The sequence below is a fragment of the Nansenia antarctica genome, assembly GCF_963989245.1.
Source record: "Nansenia antarctica genome assembly, chromosome: 15".
Lineage (NCBI taxonomy): Eukaryota > Metazoa > Chordata > Actinopteri > Argentiniformes > Microstomatidae > Nansenia > Nansenia antarctica.
Genome location: NC_137685.1, coordinates 400,001 through 416,505, shown reverse-complemented (window position 1 = coordinate 416,505; position 16,505 = coordinate 400,001). Strand labels below are relative to the sequence as shown.

Below are 16,505 nucleotides of genomic sequence, written 5' to 3'. Positions count from 1 at the left end.
GGGATCGAACCGACGACCTTCAGATTGCTAGCCGGCCTCTCTAACCTCCAGGCTACCTGCCGCCCTGATGATTATGTATTGTACAGTACGACACGCCTACGTCAGATCTGATGCAGAATCCTGTCCTACTGTATCTGACAGTGGTCTTCGTGACGTTAGAATTATAAGGTTCTATCTCCATTTTTGTCAAAATTTAGTTTTTTACATAATCTGATCCATTAGGTGTTTATTAATGCCTGTGTGGTGTTATTTTTTTAAATGTTGACATTTTTGAGTTAGTAATTAATAAAATACAAAGGTTCCATCTCACAGAACATACTGGAATGTAAAAACGTTGATGCTCAATATCTCTGAACTGCCCTAAACGGAGATAGAACCTTATCATTCTAAATGGAGATAGAACCTTATCATTCTAAACTCACATCTTGTCTGTGTGTTCTAGGATGAGGCCATGTCCAGGTTCTTCCATCAGAGGTCCAGTGTTCTCTCCAGCCCTGCCACCCCGCGGTCCCCCGCCCCGACAGGGGACACCCAGCCCAGCCCACGGCCTGGGTCCAGTAGTGCAGACCAAAACCAAACACCTCCTAGAAAGCCGCTGACCCCACCAGACACAGACCTGGAGGAACAAGTCCACTCCCCCTCCTCCTCCCCCGCGGGGCTGGTCCCCACCCGCTGCCTCTCCCCCAGCGGGACCAGACAGGACCACAGTCTGGGCCCAGGTCCACCTGGGGTCGGGGGGGACGGGAGCCAGGACAGGAGCAGCAGGATCTCACTGAGCTGGAGATCAGTCAGAGAGGTCGTCCCCCGGGGAGAGTCCACACTACACAAGGTACTACAGACAGGGAGACTCCACACTACACAAGGTACTACAGGCAGGGAGAGTCCACACTACACAAGGTACTACAGGCAGGGAGACTCCACACTACACAAGGTACTACAGGCAGGGAGACTCCACACTACACAAGGTACTACAGGCAGGGAGACTCCACACTACACAAGGTACTACAGGCAGGGAGACTCCACACTACACAAGGTACTACAGGCAGGGAGACTCCACACTACACAAGGTACTACAGGCAGGGAGACTCCACACTACACAAGGTACTACAGGCAGGGAGAGACTCCACACTACACAAGGTACTACAGGCAGGGAGACTCCACACTACACAAGGTACTACAGGCAGGGAGACTCCACACTACACAAGGTACTACAGGCAGGGAGAGACTCCACACTACACAAGGTACTACAGGCAGGGAGACTCCACACTACACAAGGTACTACAGGCAGGGAGACTCCACACTACACAAGGTACTACAGGCAGGGAGACTCCACACTACACAAGGTACTACAGGCAGGGAGACTCCACACTACACAAGGTACTACAGGCAGGGAGACTCCACACTACACAAGGTACTACAGGCAGGGAGACTCCACACTACACAAGGTACTACAGGGAGGGAGACTCCACACTACACAAGGTACTACAGGCGTTTAGTATTCCCATCCTTATCACGCTCCCTCAATACCCCCCCCCCCCCCCCCCCCTCTGGGATCGAGGCGCATGACTTCAAAAGAGAAAGTTCTGCTGACCCTGTCGTTTTCAATTTCCTCCACTTCTTCTTCTCTGGGGTGGATAAGGAAGTGAGCATCCGTCAAGTGGCCGTCACTCCCGGCTGTCGTCACCGGGAGGCCCTGGGACTGGGTTGAGCCGTCACATGTCTGGTGCCACAACAGGGAATTGCAGTTGATGTTGAAATCCTGTTTATGTGTCAACACACATCAGGCGCGCAACCTTATAATTCCTTCCCCCCGATGACATACTGACGTCTCTTCAATAAACTGTCGTTAAGCAGTCACTTACACGGTATCAAAGAGCTTAGAAAGAAAGATAACATCTCAACATCTGACATCCTCCTGTTATGTATTTCCAGTTGAGATTCTGTTGTGTGTGTTACTCTGATTGCCATACTGACACTGAGGGGTTTCTTTATTCAATGTCCTGATTAAATACTGTAGGAAGCTCCTAGCATTCATACCATACCTTAGACAAACCGTAAGTTCTAAAGATCTTTACAGATCTGATTGTGACTTTTATATGCACTACATGATAGCACAATGACACTGCATGGCCCTGACAACCCTCCACCTCCCACACCCCTTTTTACCTAACCCTTACCTCTCCAAAGGCATGCTAGAGGAGCAGGGCGTAACTGTGAGATTCAGTTTGAAGTTTTAAACAACAACAACATCCTCCCTAATAATAATTTAACCCCTCGAAATGGACTTGGCAGTGTCGGACATTAGCTGTGGTGTTTGCATGAAGAGGCAGTCACCAGAGAAAGATAGGCAAACATCGGTGAGTCTACTCCCATAGAACACCCGTGGCCAGTTCCTCCCTCCACACTCTCCCATTCTAGAACATGCTTTTCGGCTTTTCAACAGTGTTGGTAAATGATTTATTTTTATTTATTTTTATATGAAAGAGTCAGAACCATGAGAATATGGGGAACAAACAAACACAAAGTGAGAAGTGGCTAAAGAGAGAAGAAAGTGCTTCAAGAAGAATGTTGAATCATTCTGGCGACCCTGACTAGAACCACCAGACTGAGCTCAGAGGCTTTAATTGAGATTGGATCTGAGAAAACGTGAAAAGGCAGATTTCTCTCTGAGGTGAAGGCTGGAGGCGGGAGGGACGGTCCCTGTTGACACAGACCAGATCTGACAGTCAGAGCCTCCGACAGTCTCCTGTGGACAGGCTGGGCTGCAGTCTGCTAATTTAATCTGTGAGTGGTACAGAATGGATTTAGAAGAAGTGGGGGGGAAGAGGGAAGCTTGTTAAACGCTCGGCATTGTGCCTCAGCCTCTGATGACATGACGTGCCGTGCCTGGCTGTCTCTCCCCTCAGACTGTGAGATGTGCTGCACGGAGGAGAGCAGAGAGAGGATTTGAGAGCAGGTTTGTCACGCTGCTGCGCTGAGGAGGCTTTCAGAGAGGGGCTGTCACACCTTGAAGGGCCTCGGTTTCCTCCTGAGGGGATCCAGAACCAGAGGACAGGGGGAGAGGAGGGCTGCTCCAGGGTCTGTCGAGGCCCAGACAACCCCCTCACCCCCCTCACCTCCGAAACACAGCCCAGCACCCAGCAGTCAGAGCAGCTTACTGTACAGCCACTGATGCACCTAGCAGGTAGCCTGCAGTAAGGGTTAGGTGATTGAAGGTTGTCAGAGAGAGATGACAGGGAGTTGGTTCCCTTCCAAACGGCTCTCTCTCTCTCTCTCTCTCTCTCTCTCTCTCTCTCTCTCCCTCTCTCTCTCTCTCTCTCTCTCTCTCTCTCTCTCTCTCTCTCTGTCTCTCTCTCTCTGTCTCTCTCTCTCTCTCTCTCTCTCTCACTCTCTCTCTCTCTCTCTCTCTCTCTCTCTCTCTGTCTCTCTCTCTGTCTCTCTCTCTCTCTCTCTCACTCTCTCTCTCTCTCTCTCTCTCTCTCTCTCTCTCTCTCTGTCTCTCTCTCTGTCTCTCTCTCTCTCTCTCTCTCCTCTCTCTCTCTCTCTCTCTCTCACTCTCTCTCTCTCTCTCTCTCTCTCTCTCTCTCTCTCTCTCTCTCTCGCCAGCCACCATTGATTGGCAACCCTAGGCCATCCTGCACTGACTGTCAGACGAAGCCAGTTACCCCTAGAGCTCCGCTCAATCAATAGCAACGCAATTGTAAGACATTTTTCGACCGGGCCACAAGCCAATGATGTCCAAAACCGGCCCTGGGCTCTGCATGTGACCGCGGAGCCTGCTGCTTTAAAGACTTTGATTACTTTTCCACGGTTCCTCAGGATTTTTTCCCTCTTTGGTGGACAGATGGCAGATGGAAAGTAGTATTTGAAGATGTTAGCTGTTAGCTAGAGATGTGAAGCTACTATATGAATATGAACGCAGCGTAACTGGTGGTGGCGTTGGTGGTTTGTTGTTGTTGGTCTAAAGGTGGTTTGTTGTTGTTGGTCTGAAGGTGGGTGAGGAGAGGAGGCAGGCTCCTGTCGGCTCCAGTAGCTGTGATCTGCGTCTGCTGAGCAGCCTACGCATGCAGGAAGAGGAGGAGCTACACATGCTGGCTAGTCTGCTGCGGGAGCAGGAGGAGGAGGAGGAGCAGGAGGAGGAGGAGGGGGGAGGAGCCACAGGCATCAGCGCATCTCAGAGGCACCAGTGTAACGTCAGCATCAGCACCTGCAGTGACGACACCTCCACCTGGACCCACATCGCCATGGTGACTCTCAGTTATACTCTTATACCATAATGTGTCTGTATGTGACACACTCATACTTTCATTACTCTTTTCTAAAACGTATATAAAAATAATACTCTCCCCTCGACCCCATTCCCATGATGATTCTCTTTCATACTTCATACTCTATATACTTTCTATATACTTCCACTCTCACAGTCCTAAGGACGTTCCATGTCCCAGATGTGGGTGAACATGTCTTCATTGTCCTGTAACCACAGACCAGTGTGTGTTCCAACATCATTCTCCTCCAGACTCTATCTGATCTGTCTTTATATCTCTTCTTTCACTCTCCTCCTTCTATTTTCAAACATAAATTGTTTATCTTATGTGTCTTATGAGTTATGAATGAATGAATGAATGAATGAATGATCTTTATTGTCATGGTAACAGGTACAACGAAATTGAAATGTAAGCTCTAGGTGCTAACAAACAAACACAGTCCTAAGATAATAAAAAACAAGAATGAGACATAAATAGACATAAATAGGGGGATAAGTGATCGGTAGGAATCTGAGAATGTATCTATTATGTAAACGTATATGCTTATATACACTATGTGGCCTATTCACAGGGGGGTATATAGACAGGGGGGAGTTAGCATGTAACTGTGTACTTTTGTAAACATATAACCGTATGAACTAGTAACTTTATATACAGGATATGAAAACTCTATTACCGGTATGCTCTTTCCTGGATGGTGCTTCTTGTCTTGATGAGTTTTCCTCTAATGAGAATCTGCTTGTTTGTAATGTTGCTTATCATATCCTCAGCATTGTTCCTCAGGTTCGAGACGCAGCATATAAAAGAACATTACACGTATCATACTGTATGTGAGCATAGAGTCCCACTAGTATACCTTCTAGTATGTCAGAATTACAATTAAAATCATCCTCAGAAGCCCCTGTTCAGTGTGTAGTAATTGCCAGGCTTGCTACAGGGCCATCGCAGGACATTAAGGGTCTGTGCTATTACCTTAAGTGCACTACGGAGAGCCGAACAAAGGCCTCTATCTCTCAGGGAGGGTCCTCTGTAGGATCTCTGGGTGGATGGCATCATTACAGATGCTATAGCTGTAGGACCATTACCATAACTGCTCACATGGTTAATCTGTTAATACACTGCGACTCACAGCGAGTGTGTGTGAGAGAGAGAGAGAGAGAGAGAGAGAGAGAGAGAGAGAGAGAGAGAGAGAGAGAGAGAGAGAGAGAGAGAGAGAGAGAGAGAGAGAGGAGCAGGCTAACCGTGGGGATGCTCATCTCAGACTCATACACTGTAATGTGCACGAGGCACGGAGGCAATGGAGTGAGCGGAGATAAAACCCTGCGTCCTTAAGCCTTATTCTTATTTGCAGCCTTTCTGAATGATAATATAAGGTGCAAATGGGGCTTAGTCAAACACGCGCTTATGTGCTCACCTTGATGGGCTGTGTGGTACGGAGCCATTAGCTACTGGCGCCTCAGAGTTCTGGACACGTGTAGCAACAGGGCCCCCATCAGGCCACCGAGGGAAGTGTTATTAAGTGTCATTGCACAGATGTAATGTTTTACAACATAATGGAATGGTTTTTAAAATAAGTCTTTAGTGTATGAAGGAAGGTGATATGTTTAACCTTACTGATTGAGGCGTCGTTATGTCTGACTGTGTCCTACCCTCATGTGCTCTGCGTCTGTTTCTTCCTGTCTCCAGCCAGCCAATCAAGGTCGTCACTATCAGACGGAGATGAACCCTCTCTTACACTCCAATCCAAGGTGAGCATTGCCTCCTCACGTTTCCCCTAAAATATTCTCTTCCAAGGTGTGTCCAAACTTTTGACTGGTGCTGTCAAATCTCTGGATATTCTCTGCCTGTGATGATGTAACTTGTTCTCGGGTTGAATACCGTAGCCCGATCTCTTCTCAACCCGAGAGATTTAGCCTGGCAGTACAGGTACATACTGTATCCATGTGAAAATGGTTCATATCATTCACACGTTGAAACACATACGCACACACACACACACACACACACACACACACACACACACACACACACACACACACACACAATCACCTGTAGCACTGCATCAGTGTTAGCGTCCAACTCCTGCCCAGATAATTAGCTCTGGCTGTCGTCGGTGATTAGAGTGTTTCCGGAGCGGAGCCCAAACACACCGAGGTCTGATCCCCGTCACCTGGCTGTCATTACCTGGGCCCGGCTCCCCACGCAGGTTACCGGCTGCCCTTCCTCATTAGAGATGTTGTCATCCTCTCTCCTCCCACCTGAATTACCAAGCTGCTGCAATAACCAGCGCTTTGTTCTGTCACTCATCAACAAAGGGACCCCTTTTCTTCCTCTTCCTCTTCTCCCTCTCCCCCACCCTCTCTCTCTCTCTCTCTCTCTCTCTCTCTCTCTCTCTGAGTACACACAGCTCGTGTTACAGAGTGAGACAAAGGTATTGCATCAGTGGAATTATGTATTCTCCTTGCAAAATTTTTTGATTTATTGATGAAAAGCAAAAGGAAACCTAGAGGGAACATGTGTACATCTCTGTGTCTGCAAATGTTTGTAAAGTGTTCCTTTCTGTCTACAACAACACGACTCCTCTCTGAACAAGGGAAGAACGATGACGTCACGTAGCTTCTGGGAGAACAACAGTTCATATTTGTGGTTAACTTAACGGTGTGTCTTCCTAACCCCTCTGTCTTTGTCCTCCTCATGTTCTGGGTGATTTCTTTGCTTGACTGCTTCTTTGCGGTTTGGAAATAAAGCATTGTGGCCTTTTTCTTATTAAAGCAATACAGTATGTAGGCTGTCGGTGGATAAACGACAGGCGAAAAGACAATTCAACGTGTGTCACCCCTTGATGTCTGCACGGTGGATCTGAAGCTGTGCTTTCTGCATCCCAAACCCCCCAAAAGAGAAATCTCTTGGTCTGAAGTGTCCTAGCACCACTGCAAGGCTCTGCTGTTGTTTAGGATGGTAGCGTCTTCCCTCTGACAGCTGAAACGCTGCTCTGCCTGAGGTTGTCAGAGCTTTTCTAACACATTTAACATGTGTTCCTCTGTCTGTGATATGGTACCTGCCTCTGGCTGTTAAACAAGCCAGGCTATATATTGACTGGCATCTCCACTGTCTCAGAACAGTGAACCACTTTTTTTCTAAGAGACTCTATTTAGAACTCAGACAGAACTGCCAAAATATGTATTCACCCCCAGCGGCGATACAGGAGTCTGTAGGAGTAGCCAGCGTACAACTCTGTTTCAGGAGAGATTCTCCACATGCATCACAGTGTTTCTTTTTTTATCCTGGCAGCAGCCAAGTAAAAGACCTGCTAGGTGACTCCATCCCTGTCAGGTTAAATCAGGCTAATTCATTTCCTCCCTCAGTGGTTCTCTTACAGTATACATATGTCATGAATATAATGACTTTTTAAAAGTCTAACAATTCAATCTACACTCTCGCTGAGTCCAACTTAACAATGTGCTATCCCCCGGAGGTGCTGTAGCGTTGAGCGTTGTCCTTCAAAATAGCTTCCATTAAATCTGATGCTTTGTGCCTCCCCGGTGTGGAGTCAAGGGGGAGCGGGAGGGGGGTAAATGGCTCTAGTCTGGGGCAGGAGAAATGATTTGGAATATATTAGAGCTTTCTTTGCCAGTGTCGAGATGTGATAATACAGTATATTAGGGGGAGGGAGGGGGAGGTTTTTTATAGTTCTTTTTACATTATTATGTTGAAATTGAAAGCAAGACATCATATACATTATAGATTTGCTCTTACCAGTGTGTTTTTTTTTTACAAAAGAAGCGAAGATGTGTTGTTGTTTTTCACGTTAGAAAAAAAATGAATGAACTAAATAATTCAATGATTTTCTGTTCCCTCTTGTATCACTCCACCGTACGCACTGTAACACACATCTGTCTGATGGAAGGCTAAGAGGAAGGGGGTAAACATGTTGGCCTCCATGTTGTAAAGGTCATGTGCACTTCCATGTGCTCAAAGCATCAGTGGAGAGAGAGAGAGAGAGAGAGAGAGAGAGAGATAGAGAGAGACAGAGAGAGAGATAGAGAGAGAGAGAGAGAGAGAGAGACAGAGAGAGAGATAGAGAGAGACAGAGAGAGAGAGAGAGAGAAAGATAGAGAGAGAGAGAGAGACAGAGAGAGACAGAGACAGAGAGAGACAGAGAGAGAGAGAGAGAGAGAGAGACAGAGAGAGAGAGAGAAAGATAGAGAGAGAGAGAGAGAGAGAGAGAGAGAGAGAGAGAGAGAGAGAGAGAGCTCCTCTGAGACAGTAAAGTGGGAATCAACTCTGACCAAAGAGGTTGAGCAGTAGTGAATAGAGAGGTTGCACAGGAGTGAGAGGCTAAAAGCTGTTGTCGTCCACGCAGCTCCTAATTGGAGAAAAGCTTTCTGCCCGACCATCGCAGCACACAGTAGCAGATTGGCCTTCGGTTCTGTTCTGTCTTGGGGAACTAACCTCTGACATAAATTAGAGCTCTGGCTGTTAGCAGTGCTGTGGAGACACACTTACTAACACAGATACATGAACACACACCGCCGGACACATACACAGACACGCACAAACACAAACACACAAATGGACGAATGTCACATAACAGTATATGAGTATAAACAGTCCCTGAACACTTCCTCTCCCGTCTATCGAGTGTGAGAGGAAGAGGAAGGGCATCGACCCTCTCAGGCCTGTGGTTCCAGAGGTACAGAAGGTGTGACATTGGTCCTCTGACAAGCAGAAAGACCAGTGACATTCAATTACCTTCTCTCAAATAAACGAAAGCTTCTAAAAGTGAATTTGACTAGGAACTCAATAAACCCCTCTGTATGTTCTCTGACAAAACGTTAACGTTTTAACTTGTATCCAGAGGCAAAGAATGTACTGAATGATTTAAAATGGCCTCAAAGAAATTCAGACTCAGTAGAGAAAAAAAATAACTGGATCCAAATTGTAGAAAATGCCCCAGAATGGCTCCAGTGACGCTGCAGTAATTTACCATGCAGCGCCCGTCCCTTTTCCCGGTGCCATCCTCCATCACGCCGTACTTAAATTGAATTGTTTCATTTTGGACTCAAACCGAGGTGCAGGAAGAAGAATGGAGCACAGGGGAGCGAGAGCGCGCCTCGGAGAGGACGGGGAAATTCATTTAGTGAGAGAGGAGCCTCTCCTGTGGAGAGGAGACAGTCATAACAAAGGATCACAGAAGCCCTGCGCCAGCTCCTGACCCCTCTCACAGCCGTGGGCAAGGTTAACGCCCCCCCTGCCCCGGACGAGAGTGTGGACACTTGGAAAATCCCAGCTTGTGTCAGTGTCTGATGAATGAATGCTCCTCCAGCCCAGGCTGTGTGGTTGAGCCAGTTAAGGCAGAGGGGGGAGAGGGGCTCAAGGGCAGGGGAGGTGGAGGTTGGAGTGGCTCATGGTAGGCTGGTTTAAAGGGAGCAGAAGAGATGTGGAGAGCTGGTGTTGACCTCATGGAGAGATACTCAGACATGATACCTATGGTGTTCTCTCTCAAATCTCTCTGACGGTCGTGTTGATTGTTGAGGCCCTGGTGATGACTGGTTCTGGTGTCTGTTCCCCAGGGAGTGGATGGACGTACTCAGCCCTCCCATCGTCCCTCCCAGCCAGTGGAAAAGGTCAGAGGGCACGGGGGGTCATCACAAGGACTCCAGCAGAGGTACAGATCCCCCCCCCCCCCTCCCTGCATCGACCCATTCCCCCTCCACGTAAATCCCACGGACAGAACGTGATTGGGGACGGGGAGACTCATCAGGTGTCACACGTTAACATGGGTCCTACACACACCACATAGGTCCTACACACACCACACATTAACACAGGTCCTACACACACCACATAGGTCCTACACACACCACACATTAACACAGGTCCTACACACACCACATAGGTCCTACACACACCACACATTAACACAGGTCCTACACACACCACATAGGTCCTACACACACCACACATTAACACAGGTCCTACACACACCACACATGCATAGAATACATCATATTGTTTTAAGTTTTTCCAGAAACCTGTGAAACTGCAACACACCACCATGCTGCTAATGGGGACGCTGCCCGGTGTCAGAGGTTACTCAGGCGGAAATGTTACGCTTCCCGTAAAGACGGCACGGCGCGAGAAGGAGCCCTGTAAAAACGGTCCAATTAAGGATAAAAACCCCAAGAGGATGGAGCTTTCTGTCCTCCCGTGATCCCATAGGTCAGCGCAGACAGGCTGGCTACCCGGCTGTGCTTTTAAGACGCGCCTGCCAGGTTAATTGGTGGAAACCTTTTCAATTTACAACATCATTTCTTAAACCTCTGACACATTGTGTCTTATAATTAGTTTTCATTATCATCTTACTATCATCTATCATCTGGAGCTTCTGAGTAGATAGGGTTTCCTCCCGGAGGAGCCTGTCAGTGTAACAGCCAACATCGTGTGCTTAAAGCAGAGGAAGAAAATTACATTACCAGAGCCTTTTCAGCTGCTTCATGATGTGGCTCTGGGCAGAGTGTCTGAAACCTCCTCTGTCCTGATGGATGAGAGGGTTAGGGTTACGAGAGGAGAGGGTTTGAGATGGCAGAGGAGAAGTTAGAATCCACCCAGGTCGAAGGTCACCACACTCGGCCTCCTAGGAGACATTTCAATCCACTAATAATTGATAGAAGAAGGTTTTTCCTTCTATCAATGGCCCCTGGCCTGAGCTAGATTACTCTTCCTGCTACGACTGGTGGATTGATGATTAGATTATGATGCTTAGTATTCAAATGTATTGATTGTAAGTCGCTTTGGAATAAGGCGTCTGCTAAATGCCAAAAATTTAAAATGTAATAATTCACAAGCTACAGTCATGTTCATAGGGTAGGCCACAGACACAGGCTCATACTAACCCAGTGGGTTCTAGGCAGAAGGGTCTTATAATAGACAGGAGTTTGTTCAGTCACTCGGACCACCAGGTGGCCATTGATTGTGCACTGTACTGTTGGTAACATATCTGTTTGTGTGTGTGTTATGGTACATGTGGGTATACGGTACATGTGGGAAAACTAGGGTTAGGGTTAGGGTTAGACATGCCAGCATGTACCAAGTGGACGTAGCACCTAACCCTAACACTAGTTTTCCCACATGTACCGTAACATATGCATGTGTGTGTTTGTACATGTGTGTGAACGGTCTTCCTGTGTGTTTCAGCAGCTGAGGGACCAGTGAATGAAGAGGAGGAAGAGTACCTGAACCTGCTCTATGACCCCTGCCTCAACTGCTACTTTGACCCCCAGACTGGGAAGTACTACGAGATGGCCTGATGTAACGCTTTCCAGGCTTCTGTACCATTCTGTCATGTAATAATGACCATGTTCATAATAACTTATATGCCATGTATGTTTCTAACATTGCTTTACCAGTGTTGTTGTGTGCATAGGAGTTGTTTTATGTATATCCTGTACGATTAAACTACTTTATACATCAGTTTCTTTGCATCAGGAAGGAATTCGAAAGAAAAACACTCTGAACGCACGCGCACACATACACAGACACACGCACGCACACACACACACACACACACACACACACACACACACACACACACACACACACACACACACACACACACACGCACACACACTCGGAGGTTCCTGTCGAATCTTGTTTTTTCGAACGCCCACAAGTTTTTTGTTTTGTTATCTCCTCCAATCAGAGAAGCCCCTCGTCCCTACGTCATCACACAGGTGAGAGACTTCAGGAAGTAAACAGCGATGGCGTTCAGTTCTGTCCAAGTGACACATGGGTGTCACACAATGTTACAACTTTGGGCGATTTCGCTTTTTCAAATAACGCTTTGCGAGGCCTCTAGTTTAGCATCGAGAGAGGAAGTAAACGGAATACACACCAGGAGTGTCGACCCCACCCAGACCTCCACTCCACAGGTGATCAAGTCACCTTGGTGCCAATATCAGGTGTCCCTGTCTGGTGTCATTCTGTCATAAACGAACATGTTGTTCCCTGCGATCTGATCTCACCTGTCTGTGTTTGTGCCTTAAGGTGACTCTGCACCACGGGGTCATCGCTGCTGTCATCTGCGTCTGTTTGGCTGCGATCATCGCTGCTTTCTTTATCATCCGAAAATACTGTTACCCCCGCAGGTAAGACCTGAATAACACATTATTATTATTATTATTATTATTATTATTAAAACATATCTGAAGAGTTTGGATGAGCTTAGAATGATAAGGTTCTATCTCCGTTTAGTGTAGTTCTTGAGCGTCAACGTTTTTACATTCCATTATGTTTTGTGAGATGGAACCTTTGTATTTTATTAATTACTAACTAAGAAATGTCAACATTTTAACACCACACAGGCATTAATAAACACCTAATGGATCAGATTATGTAGAATGAATGAATGAATGAATGAATGAATGAATGAATGGTCTTTATTGTCATTGATATAGTACAGGTACCAAACAACGACATTTGGGAGGGGGGGCTCCCCTGGTGCTAGGAAAGAAATACTAAAAACAAGAAGGGAAAAGAGCTGGTTTACATAAATAAAGGCTATGTACACTATCCACTATACTATACTGTACAAATAAAACACTGTGCTGTACTCTATGCTATGCTATACCTATTCTAACATTTCCTATCTCTGAACCTTATGTACACGAGGGTTGTCATATTGCACATAGTGTTATTTCACATTCATTTAAAGTGTCGCAGTTTGCAGGTTTGAAATGTTCACAGTTGTGTTTCAGAACCGTATAATTCTATGATTTGCATAATATAATGTGAACAACTGTATGGACTGTTGTATTTCCAGTGAGGTGACGTACAGGTACTCGGTGCTGCGGCGGTTGGAGGACCAGGGTGATGGTGAGCCCGACACCGTGGGAGAGGAGTCAGACGAGGTCAGTCCGTCTCTCATCCTCATTCAACATTTAAGAAATAAACTTTCTCAGTTGACTTCCTCCGTGTCCATGCAATATAAACACCACACTGCATGCTGCAGGGCTTCTGTGTGTGTTTCCCTCTGATGCAATGTTGCTATTGATTTGTGTTTCTTCATGTTCTTCTGCTTCCATCAGGATCTGTTGGAGTGAATCATCGGCAGAGCTGCTCTGGGATCTGCTGAAGTGGAGCTGTGTGTGCGTGTGTTCTCTAAGCTGTCTCTCTCTGGATACCTGCAACATTGGGTCTATCTGTTTTGAATCTGTGGTTAGAATGCTGGATAGGGCAAGGTTGCCATCTCGTGATGTTACAATTATAAGGTTCTATCTCCATTTTTGGTCAAAGTTGAGTTTTTTTACATAATCTGATCCATTAGGTGTTTATTAATGCCTGTGTGGTGTTATTTTAAAAATGTTTTTAGTTAGTAATTAATAAAATACAAAGATTCCGTCTCACAAAATATAATGGAATGTAAAAACTTTGATGCTCAATATCTCTGAACTGCCCTAAACGGAGATAGAACCTTATCATCCTAAACGGAGATAGAACCTTATCATTCTAAACGGAGATAGAACCTTATCATTCTAAACAGAGATAGAACCTTATCATTCTAAACGGAGATAGAACCTTATCATTCTAAACGGAGATAGAACCTTATCATTCTAAACGGAGATAGAACCTTATCATTCTAAACGGAGATAGAACCTTATCATTCTAAACGGAGATAGAACCTTATCATTCTAAACGGAGATAGAACCTTATCATTCTAAACGGAGATAGAACCTTATCATTCTAAACGGAGATAGAACCTTCTCATTCTAAACTCATGATTGGGTCTATCTGGTTAGAATGCTGGATAGGGCAAGGTTGTCATCTGTAAAGATGTTCCGGTAGATTTAAAGGGTATCTAATATCTATCTGTCATAAATGATAACTAGTTGACTGTTAGTCATTTTACATTTCTGGCTCGGAGTGGTTATTTAGGGGCTATCCATTGATGTTATTTGGAAATAAGAGCCATGGGGCCCTATTATGCACTTCTTAACTTGCCGTCTTAAGTCTTAATTAAGACGCACCGCCAGGTTAAGACCTACCCCCACCCTTATTATGCGCTTCATACGCGCTACTGCTATTATGCAGGTGTCGATAGGCGCCCACACATAAGACGTAAAACTCCCGTGCATATATTGCTCATTGTGGGAGTGTTCATATGTTAATGAAGTGCACTAGGCGCCCCTGCTATAATGCGATCTGACTTTGCTCCTAGCGCTAAGAAGTGGTTTGAAAAGTTCTTAAGTTTAGACTTCATGCACGTTTTGAAACACGAGCGCGCCTCCGCGGTTTGCGCATGCATGTGGGCACACATGAACACGCACGTGGCTCCACGGCAAGACGTCAATTACGGTCACAGTATAAATGCTTTATTTCAGTAGGGAGAGGCAGAGAAGCGCGCTGACCTCCTTCTTAGGACTTCCATAATAGCATAGCGCTAATGACTCAACGCAGCCGGTTCTTAAAGGGAATGGCACCTGGCACGCTGATTGGGTTGATTGAGAAGACGCCCAAAACACACCCATGACTAATTTCTTTGCTTAGCGCCGGGTTTTAGGCGCCCACTACCGCACGCATAATAGCAAAGTGGCCTTGACCACGCCTCCACGTCTTAAGTTTAGATCTACCGCCTCGTCTTATTGATGAAGTGCATAATAGGGCCCATGGTGTCAGGTAAAACTGTCGTCTTAAGATGATTGTTTCCTTTTTAGTTTAGTTTAATAATAAAAAAGTGTTTTAAAGGATTTTACTTCAGGGAACTGTCATGACATACATGTCATACTCCAATGCCCATAGTATTGATTTAAAAGGGAAATAGTAACTGATGGTCTTATGTATGTATGAGACTGTTTGTGTTTTAAACTTGTGTTTAAGAACTGTGATTTATCTGTACAGAAATGTGTATTATTGTGTTACTGCTGTCAACCTCTGATGATGTGTATTGTGTTACTGCCTATCAACACTGATGATGTGTATTGCTGTGTATTGTATCATCAGAGCAGCATCCTCCCTGTCTCGACCATGCCCCCTTTTGGGGGAAATCGAGCGCTGAAAGGTGCTGCTACCTTATAAAAGCCATGCTGCCTAAAAGCCGCTGTTTAGTATTCTGCACATCAAATATATATTAAAAAAACGGTTGGTTAGTTTACGATTGCTTCCCCAAAGAAAGAGTCTCTTCAACGATGTGTTTTCACCATCCAGGCCTCCGACATCTTTGTCCGTGGTAACATCACTTTCCTAAATGGACACACGTAAGCATGACTATGAGTGTACAGCTCTGAATGGTGGATCATATGTTTATGTAATAAACTTCATTCACACTAACCAACTCTGTAGGAGGAAAGCTGTGAAGCCTCTTGCTATACGTGGTCCTCTGTGTCCAGTGGCGTCTGGACAGAGTCCCCCATTATGGTGCCAGTGTGTTCTACATGCAAGGGTTAACTACTTCAAACACATCCAGTCTGGATTCAGAATGACCCAGTACCACACTAAACATGTTACATGTTCCATAACGTTGAATGCAGTATGTGTTTTAGGAGTAGTAACCCTTTCTGAAACAGGCTCACAGGGTCATAGATACGTTGTGAGAGATGACCATGGTGCTGCATGCATTCTGCCTTTTACCACATATCCTGAACACAGGGTTGTCTTCAAGGGTCGCTCTGCCTTCCTCACTAAAGTGAGCAAACTTCCTTCCAAATCTGAAATTAACAGAAATGTTATTTTTTGAATTTTAGTGCCAGGGGTTATCCCAATGTCCGGTGATAATACATTTACAAATACTATTACTATTTGTGTAGTACTGCAGCATACGCTTCCATACGCTTCCAGACCGAGGTTTTCCACCAGGATAACACCCCACTTCCTCAGGAGAGACGTCATGCTAAAGGGTAAAGTTATCCAATTTGCATTCAATGTCTTGCACATTGATGTAATGGCTTATTTTTTTCTTAATACTGAAGTCAAAGCTAGCCTCCATGGAAACATACCAGGCAGGCATACTGTAATGAGAAAAGACACAGAGACATGATTAACATGACAGCTTGACAGTGTATAACTCAGTGAGAAGGTAGTCACACACATCCAGTGAAATATGCAGGGCTGTTAACTCCATGTTCTTTAATACCTTAAAGGACAGGGTCCTCCTGTGACAAATTGGACACTGGAAATAAATGTTTGGAGCTCAGGGAATTCTCCCTCTGGGAATGTTGTGTTGGTCTACAGGAGAATAACATA

At 45.8% G+C, this 16,505-nt stretch overlaps 2 protein-coding genes across 2 annotated transcripts in view; both read left to right on the top strand.

Annotated features, from left to right (window-relative positions):
• Nucleotides 1-11,578, top strand: part of cfap20dc (CFAP20 domain containing) — a gene marked incomplete at both ends in the record, with an annotated part of 36,049 nt that extends 24,471 nt beyond the window's left edge. The window contains 5 exons of the mRNA XM_080545750.1: nt 443-829; nt 3,993-4,247; nt 5,955-6,016; nt 9,842-9,936; nt 11,466-11,578. Of these exons, the coding sequence (XP_080401876.1) occupies nt 443-829; nt 3,993-4,247; nt 5,955-6,016; nt 9,842-9,936; nt 11,466-11,578 (912 nt within the window). The remainder of the gene's footprint in view (nt 1-442; nt 830-3,992; nt 4,248-5,954; nt 6,017-9,841; nt 9,937-11,465) is intronic.
• A 450-nt stretch (nt 11,579-12,028) lies between these two features.
• The window catches only part of LOC308170894 (protein FAM3D-like), a gene marked incomplete at both ends in the record, with an annotated part of 12,942 nt that continues 8,465 nt past the window's right edge, over nt 12,029-16,505 (top strand). Inside the window, 3 exons of the mRNA XM_080545749.1 lie at nt 12,029-12,049; nt 12,315-12,415; nt 13,090-13,177. Coding sequence (XP_080401875.1) covers nt 12,029-12,049; nt 12,315-12,415; nt 13,090-13,177 — 210 coding nt within the window. The remainder of the gene's footprint in view (nt 12,050-12,314; nt 12,416-13,089; nt 13,178-16,505) is intronic.